This window comes from Manacus candei, unplaced genomic scaffold (genome assembly GCF_025592945.1).
Source record: "Manacus candei isolate 608988 ecotype Guabito, Panama unplaced genomic scaffold, ASM2559294v1 h1tg000043l, whole genome shotgun sequence".
Classification (NCBI taxonomy): domain Eukaryota; kingdom Metazoa; phylum Chordata; class Aves; order Passeriformes; family Pipridae; genus Manacus; species Manacus candei.
The window spans coordinates 7,215,259-7,236,834 of NW_026138091.1; the positions used below are offsets into that span (position 1 = coordinate 7,215,259).

General features: G+C 38.0%; 1 protein-coding gene across 4 annotated transcripts in view; it reads right to left on the reverse strand.

Annotated features, from left to right (window-relative positions):
* The window catches only part of SRGAP1 (SLIT-ROBO Rho GTPase activating protein 1), a 140,684-nt gene that overhangs the window by 38,966 nt on the left and 80,142 nt on the right, over positions 1–21,576 (reverse strand). For all 4 annotated transcript variants that reach the window (XR_007905928.1, XM_051795758.1, XM_051795757.1 and 1 more), the window contains exons 5-10: positions 12,583–12,765; positions 12,065–12,193; positions 4,706–4,927; positions 3,828–3,929; positions 2,143–2,340; positions 1,941–2,025 (exon numbers count right to left, since the gene is read on the reverse strand). Coding sequence is in view for 3 of the 4 variants with exons in the window: in XM_051795758.1 (XP_051651718.1) it covers positions 1,941–2,025; positions 2,143–2,340; positions 3,828–3,929; positions 4,706–4,927; positions 12,065–12,193; positions 12,583–12,765 (919 nt within the window). In the remaining variant the exon portion in view is untranslated. The remainder of the gene's footprint in view (positions 1–1,940; positions 2,026–2,142; positions 2,341–3,827; positions 3,930–4,705; positions 4,928–12,064; positions 12,194–12,582; positions 12,766–21,576) is intronic.

Sequence of the window (21,576 nt, forward strand, 5' to 3'; positions counted from 1 at the left end):
TAATTTGATCCTTTCAATCATCCACATTCAAGGAACTTTCAGAATCCAAGTCCTCCTTCCCAGGCATGTGCACTGGAATGCAGGACATGCCTCAACTGAAGGGAGTACTTGAACTTTTTCACCTGCAAAAATGATGGCTTTTGCTCCAAATATCAACTTTGAATGTAAATGTGTATGTTTGGGGTACTATTTGTATGTGCTATGCAATGATGATGGGACAAAAAATATGTGCCAAAACACTGTGGGCAACACAGATTGACTACTTGGGGGTTACAGCTGGTGGGTAGAAGGGATCTCTTCAAACACAACTATCCAAGCATGCCTGAGCATGGCAGAATAACCCAAACACTAATGGCAATCTATCCTTTAGATCACCCTGCTGAGAAGTTTTTCTTTAGTTTCCTTTCAAATAATTCTTTCCTTATTTTTTTCCAACACGTATTAGGCAACAGATTGTTTCCTTTGATCTTTCTCCCTTTCGCTTTCTTTTTCCAAATACATTTTCTATGAGCTTTCAGAGGAAAAATTTCCCCTTTTTTTGACTGATGTCAGCTGCACATTGTTTTGTATAAATAAACTGCTCAATGCACACATTCAAAATAAAAATCCTATTAAACGAAAACTTCCATGAGAAAGAAGATAACGTAATTAGTTGTCTAAAACCAGCTACCATCTTCTACAGTCCAGCCTTGCAAGAAAATGCTGCTTATTTTCTACCCCCAACCTCAGTCACTCTCTGGACAGGGGCTTTGTTTGGGCCACAGCCACTGAACTGCTAATAGCTCTTTAGGCACCTCCACAACTGGATTTGTGAACTAGGTTTTTGCACTAAAAGCAAGAAGAGATGTGATTAACAACAGATACGTGGAAGTAAAAAGAAAATAAATGGATACATCTTTTAGAGACACTCTCTAGAGGACAGGTCTCCTTTCTTGAGTCTAAACTTTAAATTACAGTCCTTAACCTTCAGGAGAGGATTTTTACTCTTTGTGGTGTGATCTCACTTCCTCTCAAGTCTGTAACACTGTGGGGCTAGCCCTCAAGGCTTGTACTGCAATTCCCCTCTTCCCTTTGGTCCAAGAGGAAGTGCCTGTTGGGAGGGCTGGAGCTGTGCATAGTGCCTGATTACTGCCCTAATTCAGCTTTATTTCATTTGATCGTGGATGTCTGCTGACTTGGTTTAAATTTTAAGATGTATTTTTAAAAACTGTGGAGAGTGTTCAGGACAATGGATAATTCTCTGCTATCGTAATTTGTAATGCAATAATTTTATATGCAGTAATAATAATAATCAGCAGGTATAGAGCTATTCATTTAGTTTTCATTCATTTCAGTTTACAATATGCAAATACTTGGTAGAAAATCAACATTAAGTCCACAAGAATCTCCCTTCTGACATCAGTGAGATCAGGATTTCACTTTTTATCTTCCATAAATGCTCCACTGAGTTTTTAGGTTGCAAGGACATTCATGTCCATGTGTTAGAAATGCTGCATTAGAGCATCCATTATAAGTGATGCACCCTGGATAATTCTGTACGCTTAAAAAATATCATTGTCCCCCAACTCTTAAAAAAACCTCAAGTCAACAGAAATTGTTAGGACGCAAAAGTACATTTTTCACAGCTCTTAAATCAGCCTGCAGAGACTGTGTCAGTTCTCCTTTCAGACACGAGATTTTTCATTCAACAGTTCTGTTTCCAAATATACTCACTTGTCTAAACATCTGTGCAGCGGAAATAAGTATCTGCTGAAGAAATAAAACCGATTTCTTGTGTGTACTCTTACCACTGCACCAAAACTATGACTAGTAAAAATCAAATCTATGTTTACTGGACAATTAAGCTTTAAGTTCTGTAATTCTTTTCCTGCGTACCTTTAGCATTTCAGTGGGCACTGTATAGTCTGGAATCACTTTACAGTTTATTGTGTGATATTTACCTTCTCCGAGTGTTCTCTGCAGCAAGTCATGTTTTGCCTGAAGTTTTGTGATGAGATTACTACCTTCCAGATATTCTCTGAATTTCTGTAGAGATGCAGATAAATCTATTACTATGTATGACACATATTCTGGGAACTTCTGCATAATGTTTACTTCAGGTGTTTGGTCTGTATCACATGAATGAGGAAGCAACCAACATACCATGAAATAGAATTGCTCTGTTTCCTGCTGGTTAGCTCTTCTTTTTGCAATGCTAGGCTTACTCAAGTATGTCTCAGAGACTGTTGACTTCACAGACTCTGTTGAGCGACTGTGCTGGAAACACTCTGACACATCATAATCTTCAATGGTGACCATATCTTGTATTGTCTGAAGGGTAGCCTCTGTTGTTTTCTTAACCTGGTATTAAAAAGCACAATTTGCCAAATGCAATATAAACATATATAGAACAGCTTAGAAGATAAATATATATAAGGAGCAGCTTAGAAGGAAAGCTTATTACTCACGGTAATTCTCTGGCACATTCCCTTCAAACAAACTGGTGTGTAAATGTGAAAAGTCACTATAACAGCTATCTAAGTAACAGAAGAATGACATGATTAGGTTTCCTGTCTAGTTCTCTGTTTTGCCATGGTCCCACAAATATAAACTTGTGTTGGCTTTGTAGTGCACTCAAACATTTGTTTCCTGAAATTGGAATTGAAACCTGACATGATTTGATTATGAACCCTAATCTGGAAGGCAATAGAGACAACACAGAACTTTGGAGGGTCAGCTCTCCTAAATGTGGTGAATGTGTTATATTGAATGTGTACATTCAGGGATCTGGCTGCCAGAACAACACATTCTTCCAAGAAAAAAAAAATCTGTTACCCTACTCTGTGAAGTGCTATCATGAGGAGCACATTGCTGTCTAAACAGCAATGTTTAGACTGCATAAGTGGAATACATAGCTGAAAGACAGTGCTGGAGCAAGAACAATTTACACCAGCCTCACAGCACCTCCTATGACCTGTGGAGCACCCCTATGCCCTTGCACTTCATTGAAAGAAATAATCTTTCTCCTTCCTTTTGTCTTTGTTACCTTGAGATACTTTCTGAATGCAGGTGTTTTTTTTTAAAGACTACTGTACATGTGTCATGGACATTAACACTTTGTTACAGACATTCAACATATAACCTAAAATGAGAAAAACTGGCATCCTGAAAACTTATCAGTAAAGTACATGAAGAAATTAAATTAGTCCTAGGTTTTCATTTAGGAACATAATTAAACTGAAGAACTTCAACATTGCCTTAACTATGCTAAAAGTGTGGTTTATTCCCACTGGGAGGCCTTTCTTTGTTGCCAGAGCAGGAGAAAGAGAACAGCACAGTTTTTTCGTATTTTACAAAAAAAATGCATTTTATTTTGCCAGGTGAGCTGTTCCCATCACAGGCATTCATTACTTGTGTTTATAAATAGCTGTAGCTGAGAGCATAAGAGATCTTGACTCAGCTACCACAAAAGACAGTTCAAATTCCTTTGTACTACAGAAGTAGCAATTTGAGGACTGGACAGAGAGTGGTCCCAGAAGACAATAACTGTTCTCAGTGGCTTTCTGCCACAAGAACTAAAAAATATGTGTTCTAACAAGTTTACACTGAAGCATCTGCAAAACACAGAACTCAGTAATGTGAATGTATGGACAGGTAAAAAATGAAATTTTCAAACCTCTATAAAATCTACCTTAGCATATTTGTCAGTATTTGATTTTTAAAAATAAAACTGCTGATACAGATTAGAGCTATTTCAGGGTCATTTATGCGCTTCTGACAAGGTAGAAAACACCACACCTTCCTGAAAATGGTGTTCAATGCTTAGCTCTTGTAGACATAGGTCTTACCTCCTCATTTTCGATTTTGAGTGTAGCCAATCGTGACTGTAGTTGTTGATACCTAAGCATAAGCTCTGCTTGCACAGGTTGCTGGGCAGTGACCTGGCAAACCTAACAAAGAATCAAAAAGAGGTGTAAGATGCAAGTAATTAAAAAAAACAGTCAATCGTCTTTGGTTGCTCTCCTTAAAACAAGGTGGATTCCTACTGAAGCTATTAAAACTTCATAAAGTAGACAAAACATGTCCATCTAAATTTAAAGTTTTTGTGTGTTACAAGGTGTGGAACTACATACCACATCTTATGACTACAGAGCACAGCCTTGTTGTATGGCTGTTCTGTATCGCTTCTCTATCACACAGAAATGCAAACCCTGGAGTTACCTTCAGAAAAAAAGATGTACACAGGTGATTCTGCATTCTGCTTTGCTACAGGCCTTTGGTGTAGCAGACGGGGCACAGCCGGGGTACTCTGTATGCTTGAGATCTCCAGATGATAAAATGGGGGAGGAAGAAGGGGAAAAAGGCTGCATTGCAGCATGAATAATTTGCAGCAGCTCTGCAGCTGCTCTCAAATAGCACCCACAAACTCTGTTCTGAGTGAGGCAGGTAGTAAAGTCATAAAGTCACTCCTTACACTGCTGCTGGCTGAGCAGTGGTTCGCCAGCAAATTCACATCCATGTTATTATGTGTGATACAGAATATAATAACATAGCAGTTTTTACATGAGAACTTTGAAGAAACAGACAGTGCTGCCAGTTTTGCAAAATGTTATTGCTGATCCACTGGCTTTTGGGTAGCAATAACAGCTTTTTGTTATGTGTAAAAGGGGATAAATTCTCTATCCTGGTATACAGTCACCGTGGGGATATTTGTCAGTGTACAGACCTCATCACCCATATGAGACTGGAACTCAAATTTCATTGGTGGACAAAAAGCAGTGGGGTACATTTCCATGAATCTCTGCTTGTCACTTCGTGGCTCCAAGCTGTCAACTGCATTTTCAATGATGTCTAATCCCTCGTGCCTGGAAGTTTCAAGGTTATACTCTGCAGAAAGGTATGTTCTTAGGGCTCTGTTCAGACTAGCGTGGTATCCAAGATCGCAACACTAAAAAAAAACCACAAAAAAACAATAAAAGGAAAAGAAAACAAATTTAAAAGGAGGAACACCATTCCAATATCCCAATCCTGAAATTATCATTAAAATTTTCTGTCCTAAAATTTTTCTGTCTCTGAAGTATTTAACAAAATATCTTCTAAATTAAAATACACTCTGGGGGTCAAGACAGTAAGTATTTAGTATCTTTATTCTGTTGTAAAGATTGAAGAACAGTTTTAGAAAAGAGATCAAGTGTACATGTATGACAGTTTCCTTATCAGATACAGACATGCAGGTACTGTATTTACATGGAAAAGGTCTGGGACTTCACACACAAGTGGACTTTTTAGTATTAATATCATTTGTAAGCCTCAAATCATATATTTAAACTCACCCCGACATAACTCTATCATCTAAGTTAATGCGAGCACCAAACTGAACACAAAGCAACTCCTGCTTACCATGTCTTTGTCCAAACAAAAAACTCCACAAATGACTTGAGGATAAGCAATCCATCTAAAATGCTTTCTGATGCAACAAGAATGGTTTTATATCCTTTCCCCGATAGTGAACATGCATTTAATGTAAACATGCTATTTCCCATGCTCATACAGAGCCAGCAATGTACATCACATTACTAAATGCAGGAAGTCATAATTTATGTCTTTCTTTTTTTCTACAAAATGGAATGTAATTGAAACCTAACTAGTAAAATTTGAAGTTGTGTTTGTTCTTGAATTTTAAACATCCTCAGTTTGCATTATTCATGTTTGGTTAATATTTTAGAGAACAGCTGAATATATTTTAAAAATGTCACATCGGTAGCAAATCAACGGATTGTTTCCTTAATGTTTTCCCAACATCACACAGTAAATATCCTCAGTGTCTGCTCAGTGAGCCTTCAGGTAAGGGAATATGTGTTGCAAACCTCTCTGACACCTCAACAATGGCAATGTCAGTCTGCTAAGAGTTGCATACAAAGTAATGCTCTTTATTTGGTGGACAAGTGAGTTTTGTCCCGGAGGCCAGTGCCTGGCCAGGGCAGTCAGAGAGCACTCTGCTTTAGGGCACCCCTCAGCCCCCAGCCACTCATCCCGGGTGTCCACCCGCAGGCTGAAATCATCTGTCCCTGCAGGACTCGCAAGTTAACATATGGAGATGGGTAAAGAAGCAATTTGAATTCAGTCCACTGTATGCATATATGCACTGTTTATATGAGTACCTCCCTCACAGCTATCACAAACCCTTAGGACTCATGGAATCACATCCCCTCTCTTTCTTCTTACTTATTTGAAAAAGGAGAGAAAAAGATAGAGAGGGAGACAGAGACACAGAGGTACACACTGCATGGGAAAGAGCTTTCAATCTATTTACCATACCAAAACCTGTGTGCAGAAGGGAAAGAAACCCTTCACACCTCGCCTTAGGTGCCATAATGACTAGTGATCAAACTGCTCTCTGAAATCCAACAACAGAAAGCTGTTTTATTCAAACAAAGCTTTCAGAAAGACTAAGCTTTCAGTCCTAGCAAGTACTCCAGGTAGTGACTGCAGTTGGGGCAGTGGATCTCCAAAAATCAGTTGCTGAAAATGAACAAAAGATGTCATGTTCAATCAAACACACATATGTTAACCTCTCTTTTGCACTTATACACTGGAAATTTGTGTTACATTTACTAAAACAGCCACCCAACTTTTATACTAAAGTGCATCCATATTTCAAAGACCTCCAGCCTAAAAATATGGTTTCTAAAAGGAAAAGTCCCTTGGTGTTTTTCTCTTGTTCTATGTCAAATCAGATCTCATATCTAATTCACTATCATGGATGAAAAAGACAGACTAAAAGTGCTGATAAGAAAGTGAATTGGGACAGCTGTTTCATTTCATGTGCATTACTTTCAGAGAAACCTCATGGAAGATTAAACTGAAAGGAAATTAGAAATAGAGGGCAATGCCAGGTTTAGCATTGCCAACTATCCATGTGTTACAAAACCATAGCCTGAATTTTGGCTCTAGTGGATTAATCTGAGTATTACTAGAAAGCTTATTGATTTACAATTAGAGCTGTGTGGGTTTCTGATGCAGCTTTTTTGCAAGCTGGAATATTGCAGCCTTTATGCTGTGACTTAACTTCATTGTTTAACTCTTAAGATACTCAGTCACTATCACCACGATCATCTTTGGCAAGTGATGATAGCTGAACAGGGTAACAAATACAGCCTCTCAGACAATAAGAAGGATTCTTCAAGAGAAGCATAGCATCCTGCCAGACTAAGGCATTTTCTTGCAATGCCAGTGCCAGCAGAGCAAACAAGAATTAAATGCAGAACCTGAACTAGTGCTATGTGACCAGTGGCTCTTTGAATGGAATTAAAAACATATGAATTTGGAATTTTGCTTCAATGACTTATGTAAAAATAGAATTTGTATGAGTAAAGTTATTTTTAAAAGCAAAACTAAACACTCAGACATCACAACTCTTACTTCTGCCAGACTATAGTCCACTTTCTCCAAAGTTTGAAGGTGAAGATCATTTTAACAGGGGAATGGTTCTGTCACAGTATCAACTGAGAGCTATGCAGAACGAAACATACTGTTTTAATCTGCTAGTACTAGTGATGGTTTAGAAAGAGACTTGTCTATAATGGAAACAGCACATTACTGAGGCTAAAAATTTAAGGTACTGCCACTAAACTGCCACCCTCACCATCGTCTCTGACCATGCTTGGAAAAATTAATCATCAACCTTTCTGCAAAAAAGTATATTTGTATGCATACTCACACACAGATATGCATGCAAATTTACATGATTTTCAGGAAAAATCTGTAGATTTGTAAAGCTCAAGTGAGCAACCACACCGTTAGCCAAAATAAATATGTCTTAGAGGTTCACAAATCAGCATACCAAGGGTAGAGCCAGGATGGCCAACGAGATCTGCTGTCTATCTATGGGCTAGAGATACGAGATGTCAGTTGCGCAGTATGACACGAAGATGAAAAATAAGAGAATGAAGTCATAGACTATGAGTTTGATTGCATTTCTGGATTCATAAAGAGTCTTGGTTGGGCGAAGTGGAGGGAGATGAGTGATACATTCGGGATCTGTATGACAAATTAATTTTGGAATTTGCATTTTATTCTTATTTAGAATTAAATCGGAAGCAGTCTCAAGAGCATTTCCTGCCTTTATTGCACCCCAGAGTATATTTAGGCTTGAACAAAACAAACTGCAGTGCTTAGCACAGAGCTTCAACCAAACCAAGCTGCTCTTCATTTAATTTCAATTCATTTCAGGAATAGTAATAAAATTCTAATGCCAATGGAGACAAGAACTCATAAAAAAAGCCTTAACCTCTGAATAAGTCTCTTTCTAAGCATCCTGTTACACAGACGTCCACATTCAAATCAAAGGGCTCTGGCTGTACATAACATATTTATGAGGACTTATGTAATAAAGATAGTGAGCTGCACACACTCTACCCTAGTTTTAAACTTGGTTCTATGAATGATTAATATAGAACCTTTACAGAATAAATTAAGTTCACAATAGCTAAATGTTCCCTAACTTCTTCGCCATCGAAAGCATGCAGACTGCAGTTAGAGATTCAGAAACTCCATTTTCAGAAAGACCAACACATGAATATTTTATTTATTCCAGCAGCTGAACTACAGTCAAATTGTTTTGATCACTATTTCCTAGCATCTATCTCCAGATCATACAAGTGTATGGTAAGTCTGAAAAAATGTCTCTACCTTCCTCTTATACTCAGATAAATTTAACGAACTCAATTACATGGAAATCTTCAAGTAAATGAATAAAAGTATGTGCCATATGGACAGATGCTGGTACTAACAACCAGATTAGCAGCAGTGTGTACTCTGTCGCGCCTCAGAAACTCAAAGTCTTAGAAAAAAAGCCACATACTAGGTAAAGCTTATTTAATTTAGCTAAAATGTAATCTTTACTGCTTTTCACAAGATACAAATGAAAGAAACAACTCATTCTGTCCTCCACTTGAACTAGATACCAATCTAGAGAAGAAATACTCAACAGAAAATTCAAATTCCTCAATACAACATGCAGAGGACAGAAACACTGTGCATATCAAATCCTGTTTATCTCTCTATTTCTTCACAAATGCTGATTTCACCCCTTAACTCATTAAATGCACTAAATCATCCAGTTAAGACTCCAACAATATTTTTATATTGCTTTTATCACAAGAGGTTAAGATGAGCAATGCTTCATCATTTTAAGTCAGAAGCCCTGAGCTTTGTTGATGAAATGAAGGAATTGAATAGTTCAGACTGAGTTCAGATGAGGAACTGTAATTTAGGATTTTCCACATGAGCCTCATATATGGAAAATGGAGTGGAAGTCAAATGAAAAAGTGTTATTTTTTGGTAAAAAAGAATAGTTCCACAAGCCTCCCCAATCTTGGTACAAAAAAATGTACTGCATTCCTTCATACATTTATCCCATTTTTATTAGATGTATTTTTCAGTAACATAGGAAAACATTCAGTTTCATTTATGGGCAACACCAACAGCTTGGGGAGATCTAAATTCTTTCCATGTTAACTGGAACACCGACACAGAGGAGAGGTAATCCCCTTCTGTACAGGCAAAGAGAGTTCAGGGAAGCATGGAAAATCAGGCAGGCAAAGGAGGACAAAATAGAGAGGGCAAAGAATGAAATTGCCATCACTGCTCTGAAAACTCCAAATTGTACCACAACATTAAGAGATTTACAGAATGAGATAGTCTGGACTGTTGCAACATATGGCCACTGGGAAGCATGTCTCACATTCCAATGATATAACTCCAAAATCTTGCCAAGACTCTTGCATTTACAAAAACTTTCCTTTGTCAAGTGGCAAACATGCTGTCTAAATACTGACGCTTTCACAGCATATTCTGCTCAAATACAAATGTTTGAAAGACACTTCATTTAAATAAGCTCACAATTGGATTAAATTGGCTCTGAAGCAAATTCTGGTTGCATATGTTTACAGCCTACTCTTACAAAACAGTGATGTAAAGGGCAGCTAGATTTTCTGTCTAATTTACTCTAAAAGAGTAATTTCTAAAGCCATTTCGCCAAAAGAATTATTGTGTACATTGGTCCATGGCTTTGAAAAAGCCATGCAAACTAGATATAATTTTTCTGCATTACTAAATATTGTAGAATGTCTGTTTTTATTAAAAACTAACAGTTAGGAAGCTTTAGTCTTCATGGTTGTGTAAATACCTTTAGATACACTAACTTCAAAGAGTACTGTCTTTGCATGTGTATGCGCAGAGAGCTTCACTTCTTCTCCCCTCACAACTCTTTGTAAAGCTCCAGGCCCATGGTTCCTCCCCTCAGCTTTCACTGCTACAGCAACCTCTATGGACATCGATGAAATGGTTAAGAATCACATGTGTTTTCCAACCTGATATGGTTTTGACCAGGTAGAAACACACATTGAAGACATTCACTAAGAAATGTGAGCTCTGAAAGGGAAGGCAGGAGAGATGACAAAATGAGCATCTTTCCATCTTCTGAAGGGGTGCGGGTGCTGGGAACAAAATCAAAGGGATCTTTCCTTTCTTCCAGCAGACAAGAAGAACTCATAAAGTTTAAGGAGGTCAAAAATGCATCATCCTTTAAGCATTAGCAGGAAAATTCTCCATTAGGTAGGGTCAACTTCTCACTTGGGTGGTACCCTAGCAGGCACACTGCTTGTCCTTAGTTTTTTGCCCTGATCATCAGGATCCTGGTAAATGTTTTCATTGCCTGGGCAGGCTAGATGGGTGGAGCAGGTCGTGCAAGTGGATACAGATTAGACAAGGACAGGACACAGAAGAATAAAGCAGAAGAAATCAGAAGAGATAAAACACGCAGTAGCGACTAGGAAAGGAATAAAAGAGATGTTGAGATAGAGACACAAAAAACCACTGAAAACACAAAAAACATTCATTGCCATCTTTTATAAGAAAGCAAGAAAGAAATGAAGCAAAGGCAGGAAAAAAAGTTGAAAGGGAAAAGGAAAAAGTTCTAACAAAACCAGGCAAGATTTTATAAAATACAGAAAACCCAGAAATGACAAAGAAAACTATAAGTATTTAGGTGACATATAATAAAACACACACATGCAGCTATTTTAGTCTGTTCATCTCACAGAAAACATTTTTCCCTTTCTCTATGAAGCTTTCTTCCCCAGTCAGTAGAAATGAGAAACCTTGCCAAATCCTGCATTAATTTATGCTATATTAGAAACCAGAGGTGTATGTAAATGTTGTTTGCTATTGTAAGTAACATACGTTACTGTTGCAGTAGAAAGCGTATTCAAATATCTAGGATTTCATATGGGCCACAGGGCCGTAGCCATTAACCTAGTTAACCCCACATTGCTAGTGAATGAATATTCTTGAGCTTGTGTTTTTTGTCTCCATATTTTTTCTATCACATATGAAGTCAGCCTATGAGGAGGGTGGGACATGATACAGTGCAGGATGTCCCCTCCGCATCATGTAAAAATGTCACTAACACAGGTTCTGGAGACCAAATGCTGGCACAAGTCAACATCAGTGTATAAAATCATTCTTCTAGGATGTTCTCACAGGAATAACTTAATGAAAATCAGTAACAAGATTGTTGACAGTATAGATCACAGGACTGATTGTGTCTGTTCTTCAAACTACATGAAATAAGAAGCTACTGTATATATGATTCAGTGATGCAATGAATGTAACTAAACAATTTTGAAAACATGGAAGAAATGGCTTCTTTGGACTTAAATACCATTAGATGCTCACTTGAGAAGTTTATTAATAAATAAAAAAATATTTATAGCCCAGAAATTCTTTAATAGTACAAAATGAAAATGTCTATTTTTTTCATGGTGTTCCTGTCATATTTTCTATTGACATATGGGGAGAAAACACAATGTTCTAACTTTAAAGGTATGAGTTCAGCATCTTATTTGCACTTTATTATGTGAAACATAAAAGTTAAAGGGAAAATCTACTGATTATATCATACAATATTATAAATAATAAGCGTACTATAGGCAACCCATATGACTAGTGTATTCCCTTTAAAAATGAAAAAAGTATTATTTCTGAACAGAACGAACATAAAACCAAATGTGACAATACTTACATCAATTAAATCCGAAAGGTCATGAATATAATACTTGAAAACAGAAGCATTGGTTGCTTCAAGGGTGAGCAGGTATTCATTACGGGCCTTAATAGATTTCAGCTTGTTTTCAGAATATTTTGCTTGACGCTAGGAAAGATATTGCATATTAATGGATTTTAATTACTTCATTTTTGGTATGCAGAAAAAATGGTAACAATTCAAGCACACATTCCTACTAACAAGAAAGAATCTTAATTGCCAGCCTGTTACACATGTAACAAATGCAATACAAAGTGAAAACTTAGTATTTTGTTTCAAATGTGACAAAACATATAGTAAGAATTACACTGGGAATAAAGTATTCCCCTCTTTGAACTGCAATTATGTCAAGTTATCTATAAGCCACTGATAATTTATTATGTGCACCTTATTTAATTTTATTTCCCAGTTGGATTTCTCTGTCTCATACCATGCTAAAGAATGTCAGAAATGCACTGAATTTACTTCAAATGAAGCTAAATAAAAGGACTATTTACTTTTTCCTTCATTTTTTCAATCTTTTTCACAGAGCTCCGTCTCTGGTGCCTTTCCTCTAGTCGAATATGAAAAACAGGGTCTCCTGACCTCCCAATCTGTTTTTCTTCTTGCTTCTCTGCCTCCTTCAGTTTGCTTTCTGCACTGATGCTCTCTGCATGATACATGTGGTATGTTTTCATGACCTGCAAAAGACAAGAGTCAAAGGAAAGTCAGAGAAAATGAAAATATAAAGGTATCTACAGAAAAATCACAGGGTCTTTAAGCAAGATGTTGTCTTATAAACTTTAGGTAAATTTCCTTGCCAACAGAGATTGAGGACTTCTGGTTACATTTTTCTTTTCCGATCTATTTAATAGTATCCCAACAGGCATTTTTTCTTTCACTGCGGATAGGAAAGACCAAAAATCATTCTTATGAAACTTTAGAATTCTTGTCTTTCAATGAAAATCTGAAATAATGAACAAAAAGCCCTAAATCTATATCAGTGCCATATCTATCTCATATAAAACTATCTTCAGGACTAAGTTAACAGCTTGGCTGTGGACATTGAATGCTTGAAAGCAGAAGGATCCCTTCAGCACTGGGGAAAGGGGAATAAAGCAGCGGAAACAGGAAGCTTCGGTCCGGGAGCACACCCACAGCTAGCTGGATGGCACATCCACGGCTAGCTCCAAGGCCTGGAAATAAGTGGATGCCAACTGAAGAGCCAGCAGATTAGGTGCAACATAAAACCAGATGAAAGCTGAAGAAGGAGCTCCCTGATAAATAATTTGTGAAGATGTTTTCATCACAGCCCTACAGTTAATACCATTATCTTCCCTCTACACACATGCTGGCTCTGCAGACAAGAGAGCTTTGGCTGCCAGCATGCGAATACATGCTTGCACAGACCACCAAGAGGGACATGGACTTGTTTAGCCCAGTCCTCCTTCCTTCTTCAAGCAAGAAAAACCTCAACTTGAATGTTGTGTAGTGGGCAGCAAGCAACCACAACGCCCCCACCTCTGCTGGGGAGGGCTGTCTGTCCACTTTCAGTAAAGAAAGCTTCTTTCCACCTTTGCCAGCTCTTTTTTGTTGTTGTTTTCTTGTCTTATTGTCTTAAGTTTCAAGCACTGAACAAAGCAGGAAGGCATCCTCAGGCAGCTGGTGGCTGCCACTCTTCTTCACAGGGTGCCAGAGCTCCAGCCAGCAGATGTTATGTTTGGGTGGAGGCCATGCAAACCATTCACATCTCCTCCAAGAAGCACAGCCAGGGAGGAATCAAAAGGGCTGTTTGCGTGACCCATGGAGGAGACAGATTGGTCTGGGAAGCTGCAATGAAATATTCCCTTGGGAGAGACATACTTTTGGTGACTAAGTAGTTAGGCCAGCCTAAGGAGCATCCATAGAGCAGCAGCAACACAGGGAACACTAAAGTTAGATATTGCAAATTCACTGCAACATGTCTTAGCATGGATCGATACAAACCAACTGCACCACGTCAGTGGGTGGCTGAACTGATGTGTATTTGAAGTCTGGTGCAACAGAAAGACAACACACTTTTAGAGAGTTGCAATATTGCATAACCCATGGATGTTATACACCTAACTGTGTATGCCACTACTTAATACTGAAGCCATGCTGCTGATAAAAACTGAAATAGCATTGGTATTAAAAATGAAACAGGCAACTCTTCACTAACTTCCTGTAGTAAGGTAAAATGGTTGGAGACGGACATTAAAAAGTGGCCCTGTTTTTATTTTTAGAAACGTATGTTTACAGTTCTGTGGTGAAAAAACCCAAACTGCCAGGAGCACAACTTAATGCTATTGCTGGTGCTCCTTTATAGCACAGTTGTGCTCCAAAGCCTAACCAGAGTGCAGAGCTCCCTGCCTGAACACTGCCTACACCCACTGGGAACAGCTGCTGCCCCAGCAGCTCACAGTCCGCATGGATGATGCAAAAACCCAAAGCCAGACAAAGCTGGGCTAGGAAGAGAAGGCAAGCCTACAGAGCCAAGGTCTGCAAGGTTCCCAGCTTAACCAAACAGCACGTTCAGTCTCCTATATCCTGCACTGTTCCAAAGGCACTTGCTCCTAAAGTTGTCAATAATCAATGCCCAGGGAATCTAACTCATATGGCCACATGGAAACGAGTTACTGCAAAGAGAAGAAATGCACTTCTTAAAGAAATGGTTTATAGAATAAAACACAGAAGCACAGAAAGTGATATGGCTCTGATTAAAAATGATGGGGAGAGGAAATTAAAAGTAAGGTTGTGCCCTTCTCTTCTGGCATTTCTATTAAATTTTTAAGTGTTTCTTTACATAAGGCCATAGGTATTTGCTTTTATTTTTTATCTTTTGTCCTGTGTCAGCTCTAGAGACTTTCTAGTTCATGGGACAAGGCTAACTCACATATCTTACCATCTAGAAAAGTTATTTTCTTTTATACTCTGCCTGCAGATGGAACAATAATATCTCAGAGTTTTCTAACTGCATCTCAAAGCACCTAAGTGGTGAACCAAGCAGAAAGCATTGAAGATTTTTAAACAATTTCTCTAAGTTCCTAGTGGACTAGGCATAAACGTCCTTCTGCAGTGGCTCTGACATTTCAGCCTGCTTCCTTGTTGGAGGAAGTATTCCTTGAAGGAGTACAAGTGTATCACCACCTGTTCTCACCAATGTCTCCACGCTGACTCCAGTAACTTCACTGAAGAGTATTTCTTCCTCTCACTGCTTGCTTACAGCACAAGATACCAAATCCAGGTGTCTCACTCTACACTGACTGAATGGCAAGTTTTGTGGGAAAACTACATGGAACTCATGTCTACTTGAAATCCATACTCCCAGAACAAACTCTACACGAGTTATTGGTACAAATGATTCCCTAGATAACTAAAATTGAAAAAGCAGCCCTCTCTTTAGCAATACTCAGGTTGGACAGCAGTTAGTCTGTCCTACCTGAGACACACTGGCTTAGAAATCAACACAGACTCTCTACAGAGCAGTGATCAGCCCATGCATTTGACTCCTGTCCAGTTTGTTATATTGATAGCACTGCTTATCTCATGCACTAGTGACATCATTATTTTGCAAGCTCTGGGGAAAGCTTTTTCATGATTTGTCAGTCTTTTTCATGATTTGTCAATGTTGATTTTTTAAGAGCTGATATTTCAGCAGCAAAACTTGAGAAGGCATCAGAGAGACACGTATGGAAAAATAAATGAGAACAAGCTAAGGAGTTGGCTTCCAAGTATTTCAGGGCATACTTCCTCAACAAATTAGCTTAGAATTTGCATGATAAGTTGCATATATGATTCTTTCCCTTAACACTATACCATCTTTTCACCTTGGAGTTTTTAAGACTGTTAGATATTGTTAAACACAGTAACAGGCTTGCCTAATTCTTGTAAATAGACTTATTATATGAGTATCTGTGAGTATCCAAGAGATCCATATATCTGTTATTCAAACCACAAATAACCTGATGAAATAAGCAATAATGCTTCTCAAATGTCCACCAAACTGTTGAACTGATAGACTATCCTGCGAGAGTATCCATCACTGAACTGACTTTAATTAGTCCCCAAAGTGCTTATTGATCAGTCATCAAGTATGCACTGAAAAGAGAGAGCGAGGTTGTAATTTTGCAGATGCTGAACTGTCATCATGACATATGCTGCACTTCTCTGCTGTAGTGAACAAGCATTGTTAAATGCTTACTAGTACCTTTCTAAAATTAAACTTCAAGGTTTATATCCTAATAATTTTGCAGGTTTATTCTGCAGATCCAGTGATGTAAAACACAGATTTCTGTCAGATGACTGTGTCAGACTACAACCGGATGAAAAAGATTATGCTGCCCTAACTATGTACTCTCACACCTGTAGGTGACAGACTGTTCACTCAGTGGTATAAACATCTCATTTTGCGTGCCAAAGTATCAGCATCATTCGGGAGAGCTCAGCAAGCAGGCTTAGGGCAGAAGATAGCACTCATCACAAGGAAGGGCACATCAGAGTACAACCTTAAGTAATTATTTTATTTAAACCAATGATTGTTATCTGGACAAATCCATCAAAAAGTCAGTAATCAGCGCTGTACTTCTGTGAACTTCAAGAGAGGAATGTGCCCATAGCAAGGCACTGGTTTTCTTTTTCTACATGCATACTTCTTTCCTAGAGAACTTCTTAACCCAATGTAAGACTGAATGCTATGAAGTTAAAAAATATTGGAATTACCATGTGTTTCCATGTGTTTTACTTTTATAATACAACTGCAAAATTAGGAGCTTTTTAATAGTGTTTCTCAGGAAACACGCATTCCCGGAACAGTAGCTCATGCCTGGTGCAATTACCATGTTTGAATTGTTTCAGAATTGTCTCTGCTAAGCTGTTAGTTCTTATCAGAAGGTGGAGTCACAAGGGTTTCACTAAACTGGGTTACTCAGTACTCTACACAAGAAATAAGTAAAATCTTATGCCAATTTTACCACATCAGTGGCCTCTAGCAGTTAAGTAGGCTCAGTGTCAGCTGCTGTCAGTATCTTGTTCCCTTCCAAGCCAAATTCTGATGTAGTTTTAGGAATTGTCACTGATATATTACTACCAAGAGAAAATTACTGATTTCACCTTCTCAGATCTCTGATGTGCTACAGTAAACTAAACTTTACTTTTCTACAGAGAATCCAGATTCTGTGTTACTTCAGGAAAGAAAAAGGAAAATCTGGCAGCAACTGCTTTGAGAAATTAAACAGCCAAGATTTTTAAAAAGTAAGATAAAGCAGTGGAGAATGTAAGTGGCACAGCAACCCTGTCCTATTTAATATTAAATTCGCTTTGGACTGTCCCTACTTTTTCATTTTTCTGAGACTTTTACATTTGCGTTGCTTGTGAAAAGTGTGATGCCAGCAGGATTAATTTGGAAAGCCAAGTGGGAGACATGAAGATGTATTTTTATGATGTGTATCACTTTTCTCCGCCATTTTCCCTCAGCCTTATTACCAAAACAGCTCCGTATTTTGCGACCTCTCTGACTCTTTTAGAGGACATTTATGAATATGTCCTAACCCCTAAATAAATCCAGTGGAGACCCCCCCTCCAATACAAGAAAAGAGTCTGCCTACCTTCTGTTTCCTACCATTTCCAATCACTCAGATGCTACTGCTATATTCCAGTACCTGATCTGACAATGCAAGGTGTTCTAGCTTTTCAGAGAAATAAAAGAAGAATTTGACTGGGGAGCTTTCTCTGTTGCAAAGATGATCTATTGTAAAATCAATAATCTGTTGCCTCTTTAAGTCAACATGTAAGAAGATTTCTAAGTCAGTCAGTTCACAGAAAACACCAACCCAAACCTCCTATAGCTTTCAGTTTGACCATCTTTTCTCGCTGTAATTGCCAGGAAAAACTCCGATCTGTGACTCCACACAACTAACTGGGCTCCTCTTTCCCCATCTACCCTCACTCAAAAATACACCTCACTGCAGTTTCAATAGCTTATATCCTTATGTGAAACATGGGACGAATTACTAGCTTACACTGGCTGAAAGCGTAGTAGGGAGAGGAGTAAGACAGGAGTGCAGCTGCTGGGAATTGGGAATGTTTCAGATCTGAAAATACTGACTGGCTGGTACAGCCAGGGAGAAGCCATGCATAATTAAAAAGTACTTACCACTCATAGTTTACTGAACTTGCAAAGATACAGAATGAAGCTTAGCTATTCAGTTGTTTTTAGCATGATGTTTTCAGTTATAATTTTGAAATCAGTGCATAAAATATTGAGAATTGAAAATACAGAGTCTTAAAATCCATTTTCATTAGTCATAAAACATTTAGAAAACATACAAATATGTAATGTAATATTTAAGAAAACCTTTACATAAAAGAGACGGAAAATGAATAACTGTGGATTCCCTTATACAATTCTGATTATTCCAGCAAAATAAGCCTGCTTTGCTCATAGGTTCTAAGAATATCTTCTGAAGTTGTGGTTCACCTGCTTCTGTTCTTATTTTTTCAACAATCATGTACATGATGTGTAGTTTTAATGAGGACGTCACAGGCCAAAGTCAACAAAAGCTAAGCTACTCATGGAGTAAATGAAGACCTATGGTACAAATCTCCAATTTCCATGATAACTCCTAGTAGCAAAAATGGGAAAAGAAACTAATTATATAAAGTATAAGCAAGGAGAAAGGTCTCTTATTAGTGTGCATTTTTAAAGTACAATAGGTATTTAATACGGCAAAGTTCCTGATTTTTTTGACACTTCATTGCAGCTGTGAGTCTTTCTACATTAAATAAATAGTCAAAATTTCTAGTCTCTTTCTCAAAAGGCAGAGGGTCATACTTTCACAAGTGAAAAAATATCTTTGAGCAGAAAGTCTTTTTAATTGAAAATCTTCATAATGCACTCTTAGTGGAAGTTGGTATGTCTCTTAAACTTCTCAGCGATTTCTTGTTTTCTTCTCTTCGAGTAGTTTCTTCTTTGCAAAGTCTACAGCACTGCTTATTGACTACTTTGATTTAAACCCTGCCAAAATCAATGGAGATAACTCCCTAACTATAGCACATTTTAGATCTGGCCCTATGAACAGGTTAAAAAGGATTTTCTGAGGCAAAAGTGCAATGCTAGATATTCAGAGATGGGTCCCAAAGCCACCTGTTTTTTTCTGGCACTTGCTATAATACAGAAGATTAGGACACTTAATAAAACAGAAGAAAAGTCAGTTACTACTGATACTTGGTAGCTTACATTTGAACTTATCTGTTAAAAATATTTGGACTAAATTGGTGGCAATTCCTTTAAACATCTCATTTATTCCAGATCATTCTAGATAAACTGGTTTTGAGATATCTGGTGCTTAAGAAGTCTGCAAGTAGGTTTGTTGAGGCCTCAGATCTGACTGGCATGCTAGAGATGGGAGGCATGGTAGAGGTGGGAGGTAGAGCTTTTCATCACTTGGGTTTGAAACAAGCGTTTAATTCAGCCCTTTGTCCCATAGCATTAGAGAAATCCAGGCATATAACCTCTGAATATGTGTGCCTAATGGGCACAATCTTTAACTGAGAAATTCAAGAAGTAACAAATAAAATGTGCAATTTCTTTACACTGACCACATACCTGTGCCTCAGAACAAGCACCTCCTACTACTTCAGCTCTTAGTAATTTTCATTCTATTCTCTCATTAACACACTTTTGTGCACAACCATGTGGTTTTTAATTCTGCGAAAAGGCCATCATTTACAGACCTTTCTTGTAAAATAAGGAATGATGATAAGAAATAAGCAGATTAAAAAACCCTCTTCATACACATTAAAAGCTCTGCTACTTGCCCCTCACTCAAAGACTTTAGAGGTACTTAAATTCCAATAAGGTTTCACATTTTAAGTTATAATTCACAAAGGCACCGTTCCTTTCAAAAAAACAGAACCAAGTAGTAGGGAGAGATTTCACTATTAGTATATTACTCGCAGGCTTGAAATTAATTTGCTTTTTTTTTTTTTTGAACACAAAGATTTATCTCACAATAGTAAGACTGAATTCTTTTACTTTTTTCCCCTCTATAAATCATGATGTCTCTGTTTTGTAAGTGACTGAAAAATGTGCCTGCTGGAGATTAGAAGTGTAGATACTAGTTTTGCTAAGGCCACTGTGATCTTGCCCTGTAAACAGTTAATGTCATACACAATTAAAAACCTGTGCATGGGGTTTCCATCCGTCTAGATATTGTTCTATCTTTATGTACATGAGCAGATATAATACACAGATATGCTGATGAACATTCTAAACATGCAAGTGGTGAAACAGATGCTACTCTGTACCATATTGTCACTTTACTATGTGGGTTGTGTCTAGCTAAATGGGGACATACACAGCTGACCAAGTCCTTTGCAATCTATGAAAAGCCGGACAATGCAGTTAACAATATAGATCATTTAATCTGAAACAGATTCTTGCATCTGACTAAAGGGGTCTTATCTCCCCATATTAGATCTCCAGTGACTATAACTGGAACCCAGATAGCAAGCTAAGATATTTGTATCTATACTGCAGGTGTCTGAAAATCAGGTGAAGTAAATTCCATCCCAAGAAACCATCTTGCAACAGTAGCCTGACTCAAATTGTGCACAAGTTCGGAATTTTTATTAACATCAAAAATATTCCCATTTTAAAACATCTTAAATTTTGAGGAAGGAATTAGCATTCACTGGAAGCCGTAATGTGGAAGTTAATACCTGAACAAATCTGTAACCATCAGCGGGAAGATGTAGCACTAGTGTGAAGAAAAAGAGTGAAAATATTGAAGTCCAGTCCTGAAGATTTTCACTAGCAATTCAGAAAAGTATTTCAGCACATGCCTCACTGTTTCCCTACCCGGGGAGCACAGACACTAATCCCAAGTCTCATCAGGCAACTGTTTAACTGAAACAAGATTGTATCTTCAGAGCCTATTCACTGCTGAAGACCCACTTGTGCAATGGCTCCTACAGTTGCTGATCCCCAGCAGCTGTGTGAATTTGTTTGCGGCTATCGCTACTTTGCAGAAGCTGATCCCAGCATACTTCATTGACCACAGGCCTGAGCCAACAGGGTTTTGCAGTATTGCACCCTACAAAATCAGTGGTGGTTTCAGACAAAAAAGCCCCAAAGAAAATCCCTCAGAAAAAAAAAAAAAAAAGTGGTGGTTTAGGTAGGCTTTAGGAATCTGTGTCTGTAACTACAACTCAAAAGAACTCAAGGCAGTAGGACAAGACCAATTTTCTTTGGATCTCCTTTTTGCCGCCTAAGTTGCTCTTGAGTTCAAATGTTCTTCAACCCATCTACTGACAGGTGCACAATTTTCCCTAGGTCAAAAGAAAAACTGTCAAGATGCACAAAAGTAATGTTTGAGCTCTGCCTGTGGAGTTCCTAAACTTCCTTCAGGTCACAAATTGTTCCTTGATATAAATATTGTGAGTTCTTTTTACAGTCCTCCAAATCTTGAGGATGGAAAAGGGAGCAGTCTAGA